The sequence below is a fragment of the Numenius arquata genome, chromosome 10 (assembly GCF_964106895.1).
Source record: "Numenius arquata chromosome 10, bNumArq3.hap1.1, whole genome shotgun sequence".
Taxonomy (NCBI): domain Eukaryota; kingdom Metazoa; phylum Chordata; class Aves; order Charadriiformes; family Scolopacidae; genus Numenius; species Numenius arquata.
This window is the reverse complement of record NC_133585.1, coordinates 34,073,404-34,093,318: the sequence shown is the minus strand read 5'-3', so window position 1 is coordinate 34,093,318 and position 19,915 is coordinate 34,073,404. Positions and strand designations below refer to the sequence as shown.

At 38.0% G+C, this 19,915-nt stretch overlaps 2 protein-coding genes across 2 annotated transcripts in view; one reads left to right on the top strand and one right to left on the bottom strand.

Annotated features, from left to right (window-relative positions):
• The window catches only part of SCLT1 (sodium channel and clathrin linker 1), a 43,593-nt gene extending 42,066 nt beyond the window's left edge, over positions 1-1,527 (bottom strand). Inside the window, exon 1 of the mRNA XM_074154261.1 lies at positions 1,337-1,527. Within this exon, the coding sequence (XP_074010362.1) occupies positions 1,337-1,370 (34 nt within the window). The 5' untranslated portion in view covers positions 1,371-1,527. The remainder of the gene's footprint in view (positions 1-1,336) is intronic.
• Positions 1,528-1,614: 87 nt separating this feature from the next.
• On the top strand, positions 1,615-11,453 carry C10H4orf33 (chromosome 10 C4orf33 homolog). The gene is made up of 7 exons (XM_074155099.1): positions 1,615-1,686; positions 2,188-2,222; positions 4,630-4,819; positions 6,654-6,714; positions 6,904-6,955; positions 7,075-7,274; positions 8,929-11,453. Exons 3-7 carry the CDS (start codon positions 4,633-4,635, stop codon positions 9,026-9,028), a joined length of 600 nt encoding a protein of 199 aa, XP_074011200.1. The 5' UTR covers positions 1,615-1,686; positions 2,188-2,222; positions 4,630-4,632; the 3' UTR covers positions 9,029-11,453.
• Positions 11,454-19,915: the final 8,462 nt, after the last annotated feature.

The window sequence follows — 19,915 nt, the reverse complement described above, 5'->3', positions numbered from 1 at the left end:
TGCCAGAGACTAGCATTTCATTCCGAGAAGCTTCTTTACAGCTACACATTTAACACAACAAATATTTAGTCTACGAAGCTTAGAGAATCTCTTTTTACGTGTTACACACATTCAGCATTTTAGAACTTTGATTTGACATTCATGAAACAAGAGAAACATCAATCCATATATCAAGACTTAAAACAGGCCTCAAATAACTTATGTCTAAGTTGGCATGCAAGCCAACTTCAAACTTGTAATTTGGCACCTTTCAAAATGTATGATTTTTTTTTAAAGAGAGAATTAAACTCCTTGATAGAAAAGCCAACTCTTACCACTTCACAGTGAATGTAGTCTGAGCTTATTTAGAGCCTAAAGATTTATAAAATGAGAAGCTACCCAGACAAATTAAATACATATGAAAAAATAAAATACCAATATTTGAAAATCCACAATTTGTTCACATCACAGTATAATAAATGCTCATGCAAAGCTCGATAAAGATACGGGCTTTTGAGCCACGATGATTCTGTTGGCTCAGACAGAAGCTTTTCTGCTACTAAGGTCCTCGGAATCAAGAGCTAGTCTTTCACCTTTGGCCACCCAAAGCTGTCACACAAAGTTTAGTATGAACTGAAAATTTGATTTTTGAGTGAAGCACAGCCATAGCACTTCATGCACTCTGCTCTTGTCCTACTTCCCGCTGTGCTATCAAGTTTTCCCGCAACACTAATCAGTGACGGAGACAGTAACTTTCTCAGGACAACACATCAACCCATTCCCTATTTCAAGGAATACAAACTGTTTAGAGGCAATTTTTGCCAGCTGGTAAGTAATTTAAGTGTACTCTGATTCAGTCATATTAAGCTTACAATAAAATTATCAGAATTGTAACTAAGAACACTTAATTAAAAATACAGATAATATGCAAAGCAAATTTTACGAGTAACCAGAGAGACAGCTTTTTTGCCTTTCAGGTGTAAGCCAAGCATAGGAAACGCAGTTGTTTCTTAACTAAAGAGGCATTATGATAGAAATGCATGTGTTTCTGGCTACTAATCTCACTAGCAGCTTTTAATTATTAGTCGCCAGGTAACTGAAAAATAGTTTTGATGCTGTTACTCACTATAGCAAACACTAGGGAGCTACAGAACATAAATCTTCATTGCTACAGCCACGGGCAAAAGGGCTTCTACCCTCTGTGTAGGAGCTGACCCCAGCTCCCGGCAGGCAGCGTCCAAGCATCGGCTCTTCTGCTCCCTCCTTCACACAGCCCCGGGGCAGCACTCGGGCCATCCCACTGTGCGTGCCCAGCCGGCGGGCAGCCCACCGAGCCCACCCCTCGCGGAGACCTCACCTGGCTCTCCCCCGCTGCCAAGCTCAGTGGCCATATTTCCAGCGTAAAGCTTCACCACCTTGCGGGGAATTTCACCTCAGGAAAGCCCACAAGAAGGGCCCAAGGAGCAGCCGGTTACTTCAGCCGCCCGCCACCTCCCCGTCCCCCAGCGATCGGTGCGGGGCCCAACGGCGCCTGGGTCACGCGGCAGCGGAGCGGCGGGAAGGAGGGGCGGGAGACGCCGCGTGCGCATGCGTGGCGGGGGCTGTGTGAGGCGGCGGGGGCAGTGTGAGGCGGCCGGGAGGGAGCGGGGGGTGGAGGCTCTCGCTTTGTTGGGGTGCCGAGTTTGCTCTCAGAGTAGCGGTGGAGGTGTAAGGAATTACTTGTTAAACTTCTCGGGGGGGTTTACGGGTTAATGACGATAGGTGCTTACGCGTTAAAGTTCTCTTTAGGAAGTGCCGCCGCTGTTGCTGGCTGGAGTAGCTGGGGGGTAACAGCAACCGGGAACAATTTCGAGCCCTCTGAAAAGAAATCTTTGCAGTAAAAGCTGCTGTTCTCTTACACGGTTTCCAGCTTTTCCCTTGTCCTCTTGGATCAATTAAGAAAAACAGCAGTCTGATTACTTCCTCTTCGTTTTTGGCCGTGCCTGCAGCGTCGGTGGGGTTTGGGAGGGAAGAAGCGAATCCCCTGGGCAGGGAGAGGCGTGAGGTGATGAGAGTGGTGGCTTTCCCTTTGCTGCTGGGGTCTGCGGGTATCAGCCGGCTGCGGGCAGCTCTGTGGGGCTTGAGGCCATGCCGTCTGGGTGCTTTTAAATGGCTGAAAAAGTACTTGCTGGAAAACTTACTTCATTTAACGTTTGCATCTCTTTACAGTGTATTGACAGCTGGCTGAGGTGTAGTGTTAAAAGGTAATGAAAGGTCTCTTGCTGTTTTAATTTACACTATTACTAAGTGTTGCTGTTCTTAATTATAATTGAAAAGCGTGCTAGTAACCAGCTGACCTAAGTCTACGCAATGTAATAAAATTTGCGACAAGGGCCGTTAATTTGGGAAAATCTTAGATCTGTTCTCTAAACTGAGCTACCTTAGCACTAGGTAGGCCTCTAACAAATACTAGTGGATGTTTTGCACTTTTCCTTACTACTTTATTTCTTTTTAAAATTGCATGTTCTTCTATTCAAGAGTAATACTGGTTTACAACAATGGGATAAATACTCAGTATGTTCATTTCAGTACACTGTAAGCTGGCCCTGCCAGAGTTAAGTTTTTTACAAATAATGTCATCTGTCTCTCATACAAGTACAAATAGGAATGTGTGATGCACCTTGTGTCTCATCTTCATTCTAGAAACTACAGTTACAGTAGTGTCTAAAGGAGTTTAGAAGGTTCTATTATTTTACTGGTTTTTGTTTTGTTTTTGTGGGTTTTTTTTGTTTTGGTTTGGTTTTTTGTTTTTTTTTAAAGCCTGGTATATTGCGACTATCCTTCTTAGGCAACCTTTCAAATCTTGTACCCAAGGAGAAACTTCACATTGTTTACTTTAGTCAGGAATTGTAATTCTCCCTGGATTTTAAGATCTCCCTAGGCTACTTCTATTAGATTTATATATAGGCTTCTATATAGATTTATATATATTAGATTTATATATAGGCTATATATTATTATATATTAGGCTATATAATTTTAAAAAACTATTGAAATCTGGCAATATTTTCAATTAGATGTTTCAGATATTTGCTTTGATCAGTGAATGCGAAGTGTTAAATGTATTAGCACGAACTGAAAATAGAATAATAGAGGGAAATGTTGACTTCTAAGTGCATAATATGAATTTAATAGTGTGGTATAAAATGGTTCATAGCACTTTATTAACTTTCTTAGATGCACCCTTCTACTCTTAAACTTTACTCTTTTGAGCAAGTGATCCTGCTTGTGGAATTCTGTCTTGTTTCTTTTCACAGTAAGTGCACGTGAAGCATGTGCACTCCATTTACAGGAATTCTGTTCATTTGAAAAAACACTAGGAAGGGTTTTACCATCTGTGGATACTTCCATGCTCATGCTGCTCAGTGTTTGCAGCTTAGAAAATTAAAAACACACCACTTCCTTACATTTCCTGTGGATTAATGTTTTTTTAGATAAATTTGAGGCTAAATAGCCTATTGAATATGTTTCAGCAGCTCTGTGTTGTAAAAGGAACTTGTTATTTAACATTGCTCTTTTATTTGCTGGTGTACATTGTAATTATTGCAGAAAAGTTGTCACTGTAGGTTGCTTAGAATACTTTTTCTAACTAATTCTTTTTGTGTTAAACTCTGGGTGATTTAGCTTTGCCTGTTTGAGTTACTGCTAATGCTGGACTATGAGCCATTTTCTGCTGGCTTAAGAATGCTGTTAGGACACTGTTGGGTGTCTTCCCTCCCCATGCTTTGTACGCTGACTGTTTTCTTTCAGCTTGTGTCATCTTGCTTCCAGAATCTTGCCACTTGAGTTGGAGTGAACATTAATGATGGCAGCAGAGTCTTTCATAGTTTCTAGGGCTATCCCAGGTCTCTTGCATAAAGCACATGTGATGCTTGTCTAGAATATCACACAGTTAAAATGCTGATATAAGAATTTAATCAGTTTTGACAGGGATGTATTTGAATAAGCTGAAAAGTGATAGTCTAATATTTGACTTTGCTTTTTTACTGGACTTCTCAAATTAAGGTCTCTAATTACTAAATCTATTGCTTCAAATTTTCTCTAATCTGTCACACTTATTTTGTCACATCATCAGCGCCTTGATCGTGAGCATATCTACTTACCTACTGTCTTCTAGCTATTTTAACAACTTGAAATCAAAGAGAGGAACTCACTTTTCAGCATGAACATCAGGGAATGGAAACTGTCTAGTGTGACTGTAACAGAGGGTATCAGACACAGTTAATGTGTAGCCATAAGAGCAAGTCTGTGGCATATAGGGAAGCGTGATGCGTGTGGTTACATTCTGTCTCATGTAGTACACTTGTTGATAATTCCTGCAAAATGTGGTAAGTTATGCTTACCTTTCTGTGAGTCCCAATAAAATGCCTATGTGGGTAGAGACTTCAGTGATTTGTAACCATGCAGGTATAAAAATCTATGAAAAGCATTCATGTAACTGTTTATTTAGTTGCTTTATAAAGCTAACTATTTCAGTTCTTTTGATGTGTTTAAACATGATGATTGATTTTGTATGAAAGCGTGCTTTTTTCCTGGCCAAGCAAACAGTGCAGTTTGTGCTGAAATGGAATCAGATCTTCTCTGACAGGCCCTTCTTTCTCATTTATGTAGTATATGAAGATGGAATTTACAATTAAACACACATGGGATGGTTTACCTGTGAGCCATGAGCCGGTAACAATTGCGCTGAAGTCAGACAATGCAGGACTGCTAATGGAAGTTACTGCTCCCTTCTTTAATGATCCTCCAGCACCACTTGGAGAGCCAGGGAAACCTTTTAGTAGACTGTGGGACTATGAGGGTAAGTGTAACTGTTGTGCTGTAAATATATATGATTTGTGTAGTCACTGGTGTAGTCACCGATGTTCCTCTGTAGTTAATATATCTGATCTTTATTTAAGAGTCTATGATGGTCATTTTTTCAAACTGAGCTAACTGTTGTAAGTGTATGACAATCCAATTCAGTTTCTTTGGTCACACTACTGCCTTTAAAGAGCAGATCTGAAACTAAAAGTAAAAGTTTTCCTTTCTGCTGTATCCTAAGCAGTCTGTCAAGGAATACTGGGAAAGAATTTAGTTGTTCACTGCCTTACCCTTAAACAGCTCCTTAAGTGACTAAAAAGCATCAAGCTATATTCAGCTGAAAACTACCCCAAACTGTATCAAAAGTGATGCTCTTTTTCTAGGTGGTGAATTGATTTTAATCACTAGCACTGCTGACCGTAAGGTGAGTGGTTGTTTTGTAGTAGTGCAACAATACAAATGACTGGGAAAAGAAGCAAATATGTTATGTCACTTGGTGGCCACAAAGAAACAGTTCAATGAGCTGGATTGATTTCAAACTTAGTTTCCGGATTACTGATATAACTTGGGAATAACAGAGGCTTCACATATTTGAATATAAAAATAGTTTTGTGGCATATAAAAATGCATTTGCAGTAGGCAAATAGAAGTGAAATCCTGAATGTGGGTTCTGCTTTTGCTTTAAGAAATAGAGAGCAATAGCTAAAATACATGTCTCTTTTAATCACTTTTCCAAGGCCTATTTGAGGACTAGGAAGATGTGAAACAAATAAATAGCAGCTCATAAAATACAATTCAAAATTGTACCCAAATGGAATGAGGAATATTCCTATAGTAATGCTGTTTTTTCTCCTTTTCTGTCAATACTGTCTGTTCTACCTGTTGCTTTGAATAATGCAAGAATTTCATGTTTCCATCAGTTCTCTACTTCTTGATTATTGAACTATTCTGATTAAAGCTCTGCTAAAACAGTATTAGCACCTCTTTGACATTATTTTATTTTTACATAAGCCTGTTTAGTATAACAAAGTTAGCAGTCATATCTAAACATAATTCTAAGTAAAGCTTTCTAATAATGTAATTGCTGTGAGAAACACCATTATAGTTCTAGATTGTGTTCCTGAAAGGTGATTCAATAGTCACACATGGTTTTCAGGCACACCTGGAACAGTAATCCCCTGTCTGAAGTATCAGCCGTCTACGGGGAAAAAACATTTAAGAGCTAAATCCTTTCTTACTATTTCAGACATTTAGCAGTCGTAGTTATGGGGTGTGAGTGTATGTTCCTCTTCTCGGTGGTTTTTTTTTTTTTTTCCCTGGTGCTCTGAACCCTCAGGCTACCAGCAAACACACAACTTCTGCACTTAAGTGCTCTACTTGGAGTGCCTGCTGTGAGTATGATTGACTAGGATCGCTGTCTTGGTCAGCTTTGTTCACAGCAAGGATACTAGGTGAAATAGTTGTGTGCTGATACTTTCTTACTCCATGGGCAGCTAACATGAGTTAGTAAACTTGCTGTATTTTTCTGCTGCATCAAGAGGAGTGTTTCCAAAGCTGTAATTGGTAAAGTAAATAAAATTAGTACAGTGCTTTATAATAAAGCTCTTTATGATGATAAGCATTAAAAACGAAAGCTCTTGAAGTTATAGTTAGGGCACAGCATTTCAAATAGTTAGGAAGCTTTTAGTAGCACATACACAGCTAGTCAAGCTCTGGTATGGCACAAGCCAAAAATCATGAGAATGTAATTATTTTAGTGGGATATGAAGGTCTAAAGATATTAAAAATAATTAATATTAAAATACTGATGGCCTGGTTGTTTTTTTTTTAAGTTGTAGAAGCATTTTTGCTGAGTGACAGAACTGAACACTATTTAGAAGTTGAACTTTGTCCGTAAGTACAACACTAAAAAAGTCACAACTGTTAACTTGCATTTCCAGTGCTAATACTTGTAAAATATATGTATGAGGAAGACTCAGTACAGAAATTCTTCCAATATGGGGAATGTACATATTTGTGGCAGAACAGTATACTATTAACTTGGCATCATTTTCAGAAAATTGTGCTTTGATTTTTTGACAGCCATGGACAACACTTGTTGCTGCTGCTTTCTGGCAAAAGAAGAGTATGGAAAGTAAGTGGTCGAGTACATTCATAACATACAGAAAACTAACTCTTTTTAGGTAACTGGTGCCCGATTGGAAGGTGACATTATCTCTCTTTTATTTCTTTTTTTTTCTTCCCTTTTAACAGGAAGAACTTCCTTTAGAGTTTGAGGTGACCAGAATGAAAACCAAATGGGAGGGTAAAGCTCATCTACCTTGGAATTATTTTCCACCATCCACTAACAAGTTCAATGCATTTGCAATTCATGGCTCAGGAGAAGAGAGAAAATATGAAGCGCTTTATCCTGTGCCTCGACATGAACTACAGGAAGGACAGAAACCAGATTTGTAAGCATAAAATTAGCTCTCTCGTAATATAGTTGTGCTATTATTGGAATACTTAAAAAAAAAAAAAGCTAATCTGGTTTTCAGATTGAGTGCCACTAGTATTTTAATTATACTGTTTAGCTCTGGATCTGTTGGCACTGTACTTTGTATAAGGCACTGTGGCAGATAGCTGTAATTAGTGCTTGATTTCTGTGTTATCCCCTAGGTGCTTAGAAAATGATGCATTCGACACCATTGGCATCTGTTTTATCACCTTCCTCAGCTAAATCATAGATAGGTTGTTCTACTTTTTCCTTGCCTCCAATACCTCCTGAAATGCCATTTAGTGTTAATTTCACCAGATAAGTTTCCAGTAAATCTCTTTTGTGTCTCCTCTACTGTTCTAAACAACCTCACCTCTACAGATGGTTCCACATTACAGAAAAACTTAAAAAGGCAGACTAAACTGAAAAGTATAATAAAAGGATACCCAGTATCAATAGAAAAACTATAATATCTTGATTTTTAGATTGTGCTTTGCACCTGTTTTTTTTGACTGTGAGGCTGAGATGATTTAATGAAAGCTGCTACTTCTGGACATTTTGCATAAGTGGACTAGCTCTAGAGCGTGCACTGTAGTTCTTATGCAATCTTGTTACTCAACATACAATGACAGCCAGGTAAGGTAAATTTTAGATATGTTACCCTTTATTTATCTTTATTTAAGAAGACTTAGCTTCTGCAACTGTTTATTTAAAAAAACTCTATCCTTATAAAATACGTTCTCTTTACCAATGTTCCATAAGAAATAGATACTTTCATTTTTCTGTAATAAACTGGAGAATGCCTGTAATATTTTTCAGGAAGGGATTCTTTCTATTCTTTCTATAGTATCCCTTCAAAAAAAAAAAAAATCCCTTGACTTCTTTAGACATTGGTAGCAGATGCAAGTATGTGAAGAGGCTGCTCCTTGCTACTTTCATTGCTCTTAGTTTGTCTTTACTCTTACAAATTACTTCCTAATAAGAGAACTTCATTTATCTTGTTAAATGATTAGTGTCAGATGTTCTGTCTACTGTTTGGCAGTTGTTTAGTGCAAGCATTAATTAGCAATTGGCTCCAGTTTCTTCCTTCTATTGCTTCTGCATGGTAGCCTAAAGGAGAAATTCTTAGCAAGAACTGATTCATAAAATTTAAAAGAAAGCAAGACTTCTAGTCTTCCTACTAGCTTCATTATCCTATCCAGTCCTCTTTTCTGTACGGAAAGAATATTCCTGTGATACAATTTTTCAATTGGTCAAGAATTGTGAATTTTTACTCTATCAGAGTGCACATAAATCCTAAAGCAGGGTATCACTGTGCTTTTGCTCTGACTGCGGTTCCAGGCAACATAAATTGAGGGAGTTTAAAAGGTGGTTGCTTTGTTAACTTCACTTTATGCTGTGTGATACCTGTTCATAGATGCAGATTTTGCCCTGTGTTTTCCAGTACAAGATTTTCAGAAACAGACTAGTTTTTTTTATTTATAAACTCAAGCACAGGAGATGCTGGTTACATTCTTGTCCAAGAAAACCTGAAAATAAAGGTTAATTAAACATATTGAGGATACTGCCTTTTATTAAGACATATACTACAAGACTTACAACTTTTTTGTTTATTTCTCCTCTCTTTGCAGCCATCGCCTGGAATTTTTCAAAGACTTGAACCTGAAGGAACTAATGGGAGAAGACTGGAAGCAGCCTGAATCAGATATATGGAAGTCTCTTACTAATTAAATGGATCAAGGCATAAATTTTTATAGCATTAAGGTTGGATGAAGCTGTATGGAAACAACTTCTTCATTCTGAGCAGAGTTTGTAACTATCAGATTAGTAAGGCTTTCCTTGACAACAAAATCATTGATCAATCTTAAAATCAACTGAAAAGTATATGGGCTGGTTGATTCTAAATGTGAGAAGTTTGCAACAGCATTTGTTTCAGTTCATCAGGCTATGAAGTTTTTCATCTATGCAAGAGATGAATCTGCTCCTATCAATGAAGGGGAGAAAATGTGCTAAAATTACAGCTGTGTTTTCATGAGAGCTCTAAGACTGACATGGCCAGTATCTGGCTTGGAATCTTTCAGTATCCTGTAGTTGCCGCATTTCTGCAGTATTTTCATTGCTGCTTGTTTGTTTCTTGGCTGTTGAATGAGATTCTTATGTGCCTAAATTTTTTGATTGCAATCAGGAGAAAGAATGCCTCCTTCAGGAGCAGAGAAGAATGTAGCTGTCATGGTGTTTTGTGGCCCTGTACTTGCATTGCAAGATGCTATGGAAGTATAACACTGCCCTTTCCTATACCTTCCTATACTTGAAGTTTTCCCTTGCACGGTGCTGAAGGGGGAACTTAATCTGTATTACTTTATTAGCAGACCTCTGTTCTTCAAATTCGGTGCTTCAATTTCTATCACCTAAATAGTGACATTTAGGTACAGAGACTTACAAACTGTTTTATGTATTCCAGGAAAAATTTGTGGGACAAATAATGTTTAGTAAAACCTTTTGATATAATTGTGTGCCCACGAAAGCTTGTTTGTTCCAAGACCTTGTCACATCACCTTAAGGATTCAGCCCAGACGTGTGAGGATTTTGTTTTCATGCCACCTAATGTTGGAAATATTCTAATTGTATGTGCCTACATTTTCTACATATGGGCATGAATATTTTTAACAGTACTGTGTACTGTTAGATGGTAACATCTAATCTGTAAACTCTCACAGTATTTACAAATTAGATGTTCCTTTTTTGTCTAGCATAGTAAGTGCTGCTTGATTGTGGCTGCTGACTTGATCCTATATAAATTAACTTAGAAAATAGGAAGCTTACCCACTAACCAGGTCCTACATCTGAAAAGTAGGCGACTTTAAAGTCGAACTGCTTTGGTTTAGTTTAGAATGAGGATTCAGACCAAGACATGGTCCTCAGTCCTTTACTAGAAAGAGGACTTTCTGCATCCTGTTGAAATGTCATCATCACAGGGTAGAAGCTCGTCGTATTCTCTAGTTTTGTGAGAAGGATTGTTTTGGGAGTGTGAGAGACTATGCCTCAGTCTGATTGAGGGAATATGTTTTAGAAGTTATGCCCTGAGGATTTGGTGTTGGGTCTCATCCTTTTGTGTAGTACTTTCTACTGAACGATTTAGAATCCTTCAAGTTCCTGGAAGGGACTGCTGTTCTTGCAGTCTAACGTCCTGCTCAAAGCAGGGTTATTGTTGAAGCTAGATGAGTTTGCTCAGGGCCTTGTCAAGTTTTGAGTAACTCCAAAGATGGAGCTTTAAATGCTCTGGGTAGCCTGTTTCAATACTCGACTAGTTCTGTTATGGAAACTTATCTAATTGCCATTTCCCATGCTGCAACTTGTGTCCATTGCCTTTTGTCCTTTGTGCATCTCCAAGAAGAGTGATTTTTCTTTCTCTACAACTACCGATTAGGTAACTGAAGATAACTGTTAGCTTCCCATGGATTTCTTTAAATGTCATTGGTAAGTACCTTCCACTCAGATAACACTGACAGACAACTTAAAGGTGTAACTTGGGTTGTAACTCACAGGCAGCAATGCTTCCAGGCCTTTGTTGTTTATTTAGCTCATAAATGGTTCTAAAAATCTTCTGTGTAGCTTTAGACAACAAAATGCCTGTAAAGTTTTGCACAAGACTGCACTAAGTCATATTACTAAAAAAATTCTCTGTTGTCTTCTGAGCTTGTGTGCAGTAATAAGCATAGTCTGATGGTCGTGTTTTCTTTGCTGTCTTTAAATTTAACTCTACCTGTAAATTCTGTCAGAGAAGAAAAGAAGAATATCCTGCCTTTGTGAAGAACATATCAGTGTGATTAATATCTGAGATACTACGTTACTTCAGAGTTTTTGTTTGACTTTAGACTCCCTCTTTGTACTTTAAGTTTTATAGAACTATACATTCAAATGTAAGGATATTAGGTTTTTTCAGATGCAGACTTTGGCATATCAATGCACTCAGCAATCCAATTGTTTTTGCTCTCTTTTAATTAGAGACTATAGATTCCTTGCTATGAAGTGCCATCTGTTGAAAACTAGAAGTATTGTACATTTAATTGTTTGGCTTTTCTACCTTCAATCCATGTACAGTTTTCTAAAGAATGACATGAGTCTGAAATATTTAATAATCCAATAAATGTTGATTAACAACATCTCTAGATACTGGCATCTCAAAGCTCCTTTTGAAATCTCAGTTAAAAGCAAAAAAAACCCCATTTCACTAAACTTTTAGACTTTAAAATAAAGTTTGACAAAAAATGCATATAAAGGTTCAAAATCAATTTACTGTTTTTCTCACAAAGGTTGTTTTCATGTGATGAATGATATTCTGTGTGTAAAAGACAGTAAATGAAATTATTTATTTAGAGGCTTCATCTCATATTCATTCCCACTTCAGTTGACTACTTCAGATTTGACTTTGCATGCGAATTATAAAACTTTGAGGGAAATAGATTACTTTCCCTAAATAAGTAATTTAAAGCAAAACCAATTGTTGCACAGGACAAAATGTAATGCTTGATGCTTCTGAAAATGGGAATTATCGTATAGACTTTATTCAGGGCACATGCTACTCCATAGTGCTCTCGGGTAGTTCACTTGTATGTTCCTAAGCTTTAAGAGACTGTTTGAACTATAAGTGCTGGCTTTCATCAGAAAGTTTCCATATGGGTTCATGGAGTGCAGAGTTAAAACCTGTGCACTGACTTGTTTCTAAAGGTTTAAACTTGAATTAATCCCTTGGTAGAAACTTGTATGAGGGAGTCTCCGCTTAGTGCATACGTTAGATGAAGTGTCTAGAAGGCACAGTGTCTTGGCACGTAGTAGTGAATTCATGGCTCGTCAATGGACAATACAGTGCTTGCCAGCATCACTTAAAGCTCCCAGGAGTTTGCAGGGATGGATTCATAGAGATGATGAGCCAGTCCAGAGCTTTCTTGCTCTGATCTGCTTTTGAACCAAGACTTTTTTTTTTCTTTTTTTTTTTTTTCACACTGTGACGTCCCATTGTAGCCTGTCTTTCCTGAATTCCTTCTCTTTTTTGATGTCATGCCAACATGAGGAAAGGTTCGTTTAGTTTGGAGAAGAGAAGGCTGAGGGGGTACCTCATTGCCCTCTACAACTACCTAAAAGGAGGTTCTAGAGAGGTGGATGTTGGCCTCTTCTCCCAAGGGAATAATGGCAGGACCAGAGGAAATGGTCTGAAGTTGGGGCAGGGGAGGTTTAGATTAGATATTAGGAAGAATTACTTTACTGAGAGAGTGGTCAGGCACTGGAACAGCCTGCCCAGGGTGGTGGTGGAGTCGCCATCCCTGGAGGTATTTAAGAAACGTGTAGACATGGCACTTCAGGGCACGCTCTAGTGCCTGAGATTGTTGGTTTGTGTCTGTTTGTGGGTGGGTGTGGTGTGTGGTTGTGGGTGTTTGTTTTGTGTGGTTTTTGGTTTTGTTTTGTTTTTGGTGTTTGTTTTTTTGGGTTGGTGTTGGGTTTTTTTGTTTCTTGTTTGTTTGTTTGTTGTTTTTTTTTTTGTGGTTGGACTCGGTGATCTCAAAGGTCCCTTCCAACCAAGAAGATTCTGTGATTCTGTGAAAAGACAAAACAAACTCTGTTCTGCATGAGTTCCATTTAAGTACATGTTCATTAATTCTCAATCCTGGTTTAGGAGTGCAATCCAATCCAGTCTAGCTCAGTGTATGTGTGTATATGCATGCATACATATATATAGACATTCAGCATTGTGCTGGTTTTGTATCTTAAATTTGTATCGTGGATAATACAGATAAATTCTCTAAATTGTCACACTAGATATACTTTATGTAGGATATCAATTTGATAAAATGCAGAGCTGTATGATAGCATAGATCACACAAGCACTCTATCCACTTTTAAGTGGTTTTAAACACTTCAAACCTGTAAGTACTTCTTATCCATTGCTCTCAAAAAAAATAAATAAAAAATCAACCCGTCTCATAAATGTTTCCTGTGGATAATATTTAGCCTTGTGTCAGTTATATCATGTGACATACTGAGTCCAAGATGCAGGGGTTTTATTACTTTGGAAATGGAGGAGTACGCACTGGGTGCTGCACAGTATTTGATTATTATTTTTTTTTTTTTAGCCCTGCAAAGGCTTTAGACAACTTTTAAGTGTGACATTTTCACATGTGAAAATCTCAGTGTTGTGGCAATATTTATTTCACCATATTTATTGAGAATTCCTAAGGAAATGAGGCTGTTGAGTTATCGCTACTGTCTTGCCTTTTTGACAATGTTGTCACCACCTTTCCTCCCCCCCTCCCCCCCCAGTAATTTTTATATCAATTAGCCAACTTCAGCTGAATCAGGAGCAGACAGTCTCAAAAGATATGGTATTCTTGCAAAATGTATGGATGCGAACAGCTGGAGGCAGTTCCTCATGATAGCACCCCAAACTGAGGAAAAGGAGACTTCATCTCTTACCCCTTATCCTGTAGCTGTAATGCCCAATACTTGAAGCAGTAGGTGTATGCTTAATGCCAGCTGTAGTAAATATAGCCTCTTACCTTTAGACTTTGGTAAGGGAACTAGGAAATGAGTGGAACTTAAGGGATATGAGGTGCTGTCACAGAGGTAAGCTTAGATTTCGTAGACCTATGCCCTCGTCTTACCTTAAGGAAAGAGGCTTAGGAGCCAGAGTGTATGTATATTCAGCCTGGAGAAGACAAGGCTCTGGGGAGACCTTATAATGGCCTTCCAGTACCTGAAGGGGGAGTGTAGAGATAGCATGAGGGGTAAAGGTTTTAAACTGAAAGAGAGGAGGTTTAGATTAGATCAGGAAGAAATTCTTTACTGTGAGGGTGATGAGACACTGGAACAGGTTGCCCAGGGAAGCTGTGGATGCCCCATCCTTGGAGGTGTTCAAGGCTGAGCTGGATGCAGCTTTGAGCAACCTGGTCTAGTGAGAGGTGACCCTGCCCATGGCAGAGGGGTTGGAACTCAATGATATTTAAGCTCCCTTCCAACCCAAACCATTCTATGATTCTATAAAATAAAAATCTATGAGCAGTCGTGTTTTGTTAGTCCTGTCGTTAAAAGATAGGGGATGTAGTAAATATCCAAGCATATTTTCAAATTATTTTTTTTTAAACTTGGGGAAATAATTCCCCTGTTTCTGTCCTTTTTCAGGAGAAGATCCAACACAAAGCATAAAGGATGGAGTTTCCTCAAGTTTAACGTCGGGGTTAGTTGAAAACATGAGGACGTAGTATCAACTTGTTGTTGCCTCTGAAAACATGCTTATGGTTTAATCCATTTTCTAATTCAATAGGTTCTGTTGTGAGAGTGTTGATCCTAAAGAGAAGCAGAGTGTGAGCTTGAAAATGCTGCTCTTCATTAAAATTCCAGGTGAGATAGTGGATATTCTCTTACTTAGTGCCCAATACTAATAGGCGTGTTTTTTCTACTGTGACCAGAGTTCAACAGAAATGTTCAATTAGTTCTTATATTCTGCTACAACCAACCCCTGGTCTCTAGGGCAATATAATTATCTGTCTTAGTTTATACTATTTGTGCTATTTGTTTTAATGTTTTTTAGTTTAATGAAATGCTGAGCAGTTTTGCTGTAATGTGTTCTTTTTTTTCTTTTTATATTTTCAAATCTTCATCGTGAATGCTTGAGCAGTTGAGGCAGAATGCAGATTTGGATAGTTGCAACCTCTTACTTAGGAGATGATCAGACTGAATAACCTGGAAAACAAAAATACTGAGCTTGACAAATGAAAAATATACTTGTAAAAAGAACTTAGGCTTGTTTCAAGAATTCTCTCGTGTGTTTCTAAGCTCCTTGTGATAGTGTGTTTATTACTTGTGAACTTAAATGTGAAAACCAGATTTCTAAATGACTCTGAACCTCCTTATAATGTCAGTGAATCATTACTGAGTTGGTTTCAAAACGTCTTATGACTGCAATCTGAAAGACCTTGTTTTTTATGCTTCTTGCCACTAGGTGGAAGAAGAAGGTTATCAAAAGTATGCCTTGGTGCTACCAGCCTCATTATCCTTAGCCAGATTCACTCCTTATCTTACTATATCCCTGACTTTAGAAAAAAGACATTACAGTCAAGCTGATGATGGCTTATTTTGATTTTTTTGAGACATCTTTATCAAAAAAACCACTGTGCCATGCAGTTTAGTTACAGTTCTAATGCTCCTTTTCCTACAGTAGTATTTCTATAAATAATTTTGAGACAAAATTAACAGAAAATAAATTCCATGAGGTGTCAGTCTGTAATAAAAAAGTTAACATCGTGATACACAACTGATTTGAATATTCTTTTGGGGTTTTTTTTACAGGTGTCTTGAATAGTCTCTTGCAAAAAGGCTACATTTAATTTTGAAGGAATTTTTTTTTTTTTTTTTTCAAATGCAGCCTGGTTTGTAAGAGGTGGTGCACCCCTTCAAGGGTGAGGCTTGAATGGTGCAAACACTCTTGAGTGAAGCCTAGAAGAGAGGAATGTGAAACAGTGTGAAAAACTGTAGCCCATGAGGTACAGAAAACTGTTGTTCTTCAATACAAAATGCAAAAAGAAAGTTTTCTTTAAAGAAAACTTGAGTGGTAATGTGTCCTACTAGCAGAAGTGATTTGTTACTCAAATGCAAAGATGAAGCAACTTAAGCTGTTAGGTATAGTAGGTAATGTCACATGTAGTGACACTGTGGAATTTGTTATGTGGTTGCTTGGTTTTTTTTAATGCAAAAGCTCTGAGCAGGAATAACATTTTGCTGATGGTTTTTTATACTTTTAAATAATTTTCTCTAATATGCAAGAGCACGTTACCTAGTAGACTCTAATGTCATGCTGAATTATATATGTTTTGTTTGCCATGGCTGGTGTAGCTACTGTATTATCTGTTCTAGTTAACTGACTCACATTTCTAATAAGTTAATATTTGTGCTGCCCAGCAGTATGGTGATACAATACTGATGAAGGTGATGTGAAATACTGTGTTGCTGTTCTGTGTTCTCAGACTGAGGTGTTTTGTCCCTCTGAAAGGCATAGCACAGAACATTTGTTGTGTTTTAAATTCTGGCAATGTAAAATGCTTTCAAAATATGAACGGTACAGTTCATAATTTCTTGCAAATAAAATTTAACACTATTCTTTCACACTGCCAAGGCTATCTCTAAAGTGGACAACATTGCATTTAACTATAGTGCATTTATAAGAATGCTGTTGAAGTTTGCTGGTTAACTTGCATGTTTTTATTGATGATTCCTTCCTTTTGCTTTTTGTGAGTGCTTTAGTTTAGTACAGTGTCTCTGAACAGTGCTTCAGCAAAAGTACTGGAAAGTGCTTTAAGCCTGATTATAGAACCCTTATTTACACTGGTTGTATAAACAGCTATACACATGCTCATACAAATAGTCCCAGTGAGCTCAATGCAATAGTTAACATAAAGTGTATCGCAATTATGCTTTTTTCCATCTACTTGTCTATCTGTTGAAATTAGTATCAGTATTATCAGGAGAATTCAGTTCTAGAAGCTAGTTCTATCAAGAGTACTGCTTGGCACTGCTTGTTTTCTTTCCTCTGGTTTAAAACAAGCAAAAGCCTTAGCTGCAGGGTCTGTGGGAGGGTTTTAAGTGATGGTTCAGGAGGCACTGTTTATCTCTGCACTAGCTATGAACAGACCAAAATATGTTCGTGATTTGTTTTCAGAAATACTGCTAGATGTGTGTAAATCCCCTCTGCCAGTTATATAGTTTATTTGCAAATACGAATGTATTCTTACACATGATAAACCAGAACTAATTTGTGTTAAAATAGCACTGAAATATAATCTAAATTACTATGTCTTCACTGCTGTTTTAAAACCCGCCTATCCAGACTAGTTTAGTGGCTTTCTTGGAACATGCAACAGATTCTTGAGGGGGAAAAAAAAAAGGCATTTTCGGATGTCATCTTTTTAAAATACAGAACTTCCCTCTGTAGAACACATTTTTAGCCAGTTTAATCTTGTCTTTCATTTCATGAGTTCACTCTCTTGAACTCAGTCACTGCAGGCAATGAAGTTTATATTTTGGTGCCAGTAGTAGCTGTCATAAAATTATTCATCTCTTTAAGTCTAGGCAATGTAATTGGTTCACTTCTTTTTTATTGCTGAGTTTGCTTCCATCCGAAAATTAAACATTTTGGAAACTGGTAACTTTCTCTTTCTTCATAAGCTTTATAGCTTATACAAGGCATGGTATTTATTTAATTGTGCCTGGCACTTTAAATAATTGCTTCTTTTTTTAAAGTTGCTTATTACTTTACTAAATGTTAACAGAGAGGTCTGTAACCAGTTATGCTAGGTATTTCCTTCAAACTTTCTTTAATTTCAGCAAAATACAGCTGTTTCAGAGGAAGGTAGTTCATTATGTCAGAAGACAAAAATGTGGTCTAGTTCCTCCTTAAATTGTTATGACTTCTAGAATGAAATTTTAAGATTTAGTGAGAGGTCCGTATTATTGTCAGGAGGAGTCTTTTGTGTAATCTCTGTGAAACAGCTTTTCAGAAACTATTGTGTTCGTCTTCAAAAGACCTTTTTGCATCTTGACAGGTGAATTCTCTGAAGATTCTGCAGAGAGTGGAAATACACAACGGGCAGGTAGAATTGCCAGGCTTAAACTTATTCAATGTTTAGTGGTCTTTCTGCCTCCCAGTGACTGGTTATGTGATGGGGAATGCTCCTTTTTTAAGAGCGTCTACTGGTTAGGCTAGGGCTGTCTTCAGCCTGGAAAAGAGGTAGTTTGTGGATGTAGTAGAGGGCTACAAATTACTGTATAGAGTTTGGATGCGTGTAACAGCAAAGGGAAGCTGGATGGGAGTTGACTTGTTCTAAAATGAGGAGGATAGACCATCATATAAAACTAGTGAGTGCCATGCTCAGAGCAGAGAAAGGTGATACTTTTCATAGCATTGTCTTGCCACTGTGTGTTTGAGAAGTTTCTGTGGGCTCAGTGGGAGACTGGGAAAGGTACTTGAACAAAAGATTAAGTGGAGGTTTTTAAGTCTATAAAATCAGGTTCAAGAAATCCCCTCAGCTGAAAATAGAGATCAGGAGTGTAGTAAGATAAGCATATGCTTGCTTCCTGTTCTTACACTTCCTTAGGCATCAATTTGTGGATAAAGGCCACTATGCTAGATGGATTCATGGTCTGAAACACTCTCTATTCTTACATCTGGAAACCCAACTGAAGAAATTACTTTGAAATTCCCTGCAGTTTTTTTTTCATTAGTTGTAACTTACACTAGAACTGTGAGGGGCAAAGCAACTCTTCTTGTTGATGTCCTCAAAATCTCATGCTGAACCAAGGTACTGAGAAGTGGAAGAAGAAAGCTGCTAGAATTCAGGAAACTGGGAAGCTTGTCTTAGCTATTGTGGGCTGAGTGTGAACCACAAAATGAAGAGAGGATGGGAAACACAGGGTGGGACATGGAGCTATGAGGGAAGACTAATTCTGGGAAAAGGATATAAGATGTAAAAGTACCTGGACAAGAAAACAAAAGGGGATGGCTGGGGATACGTGGTTGAAGAACTAAGGGAAGGTAGGAGACAGTAGACTTGGCCTGGCAAAAGGACCAGGAGAGTCAAGGGAAAGAGCTTTGAGGGGAAAGAGGAAATGGAGATAGGGCCAGGAAAAAAAATTAATGGGAAAAAGTTCAGTTACTTCTGCAAGGATATTCTTTTCAGGAGAACTTTCACGTTCTGTTGCTTTTAGCAGATGACCATGAAAGCCAAGTGCTAAATTTGTCTTTTGTAGTCTGGTGAACCATGAAGAACATAACTAGCCTCTCATTGCTATAGCTTATAACCTGTACTGGAGCTTTTAACCTGATGAATAAAATTGTAGAGGTGAAATGTGGGGCAGGATGGGATTACATTTAGTGGTCAGTTTTGAAAAGTTGGGTTTCAATGACTTGGCAAATATCACATAAAATTGTGTGTCAGAGGAAGAAATACAGTTCCATTTACCAGGGTGTCATTAAAGTTACTGAACTGTGATTCCATCCTTTTGGTTTGGGTTTTGTGGTTGGTTTGTTCTGTTTATTTTTTTTTCCCCTGTTTGTTCTGGATATTCTTCCCAGCTTCTGCAATAAATGCAGAAATCTTGCTAGTAACAGATTTGTTCCCTGCATGCTATCCCTCATGTGAAATGAGACTACAGAATAAGTGTGGTAGTTCATGTGATATATGTAGTTCGATGTGGTTTTCTATAGTCATAGAAAAAGAAACTAAATATGAAATATATAAGGCTGCAGAGTACTTGGTCACTTCTGAACTCTTCAGTAGTTTATGCCACTATGGCTTTTTATGCTCCTTTATTATTCTGTGTTGGATCCTTTCAATCACGTCTACAGACTCGTTCGCCTTGAGGATAGCTAAAGTGATACCAGTCTATATATTACAAAGTTGAGTGCAGGCTGCTGCTTAAAAGGGGGCAGATTTGTCTTGCCCATGCCTTTGGCTTGATATCCGTTTTGTACCTGCAGTGCAGTTTTTCCAGCTATGAGATAGAATCATAGAATCATTTAGGTTGGAAAAGACCTTTAAGATCATCAAGTCCAACCATTAACCTAACACTGCC

Bases quoted from the DNA above. Each gene is read 5' to 3' on its own strand.
- C10H4orf33 (XM_074155099.1), top strand. From the start codon at position 4,633: ATGAAGATGGAATTTACAATTAAACACACATGGGATGGTTTACCTGTG. The intron at 6,715-6,903 runs GTAAGTACAACA...ATTTTTTGACAG, and splicing joins TTAGAAGTTGAACTTTGTCC to CCATGGACAACACTTGTTGC. The intron at 7,275-8,928 runs GTAAGCATAAAA...CTCTCTTTGCAG, and splicing joins GAAGGACAGAAACCAGATTT to CCATCGCCTGGAATTTTTCA.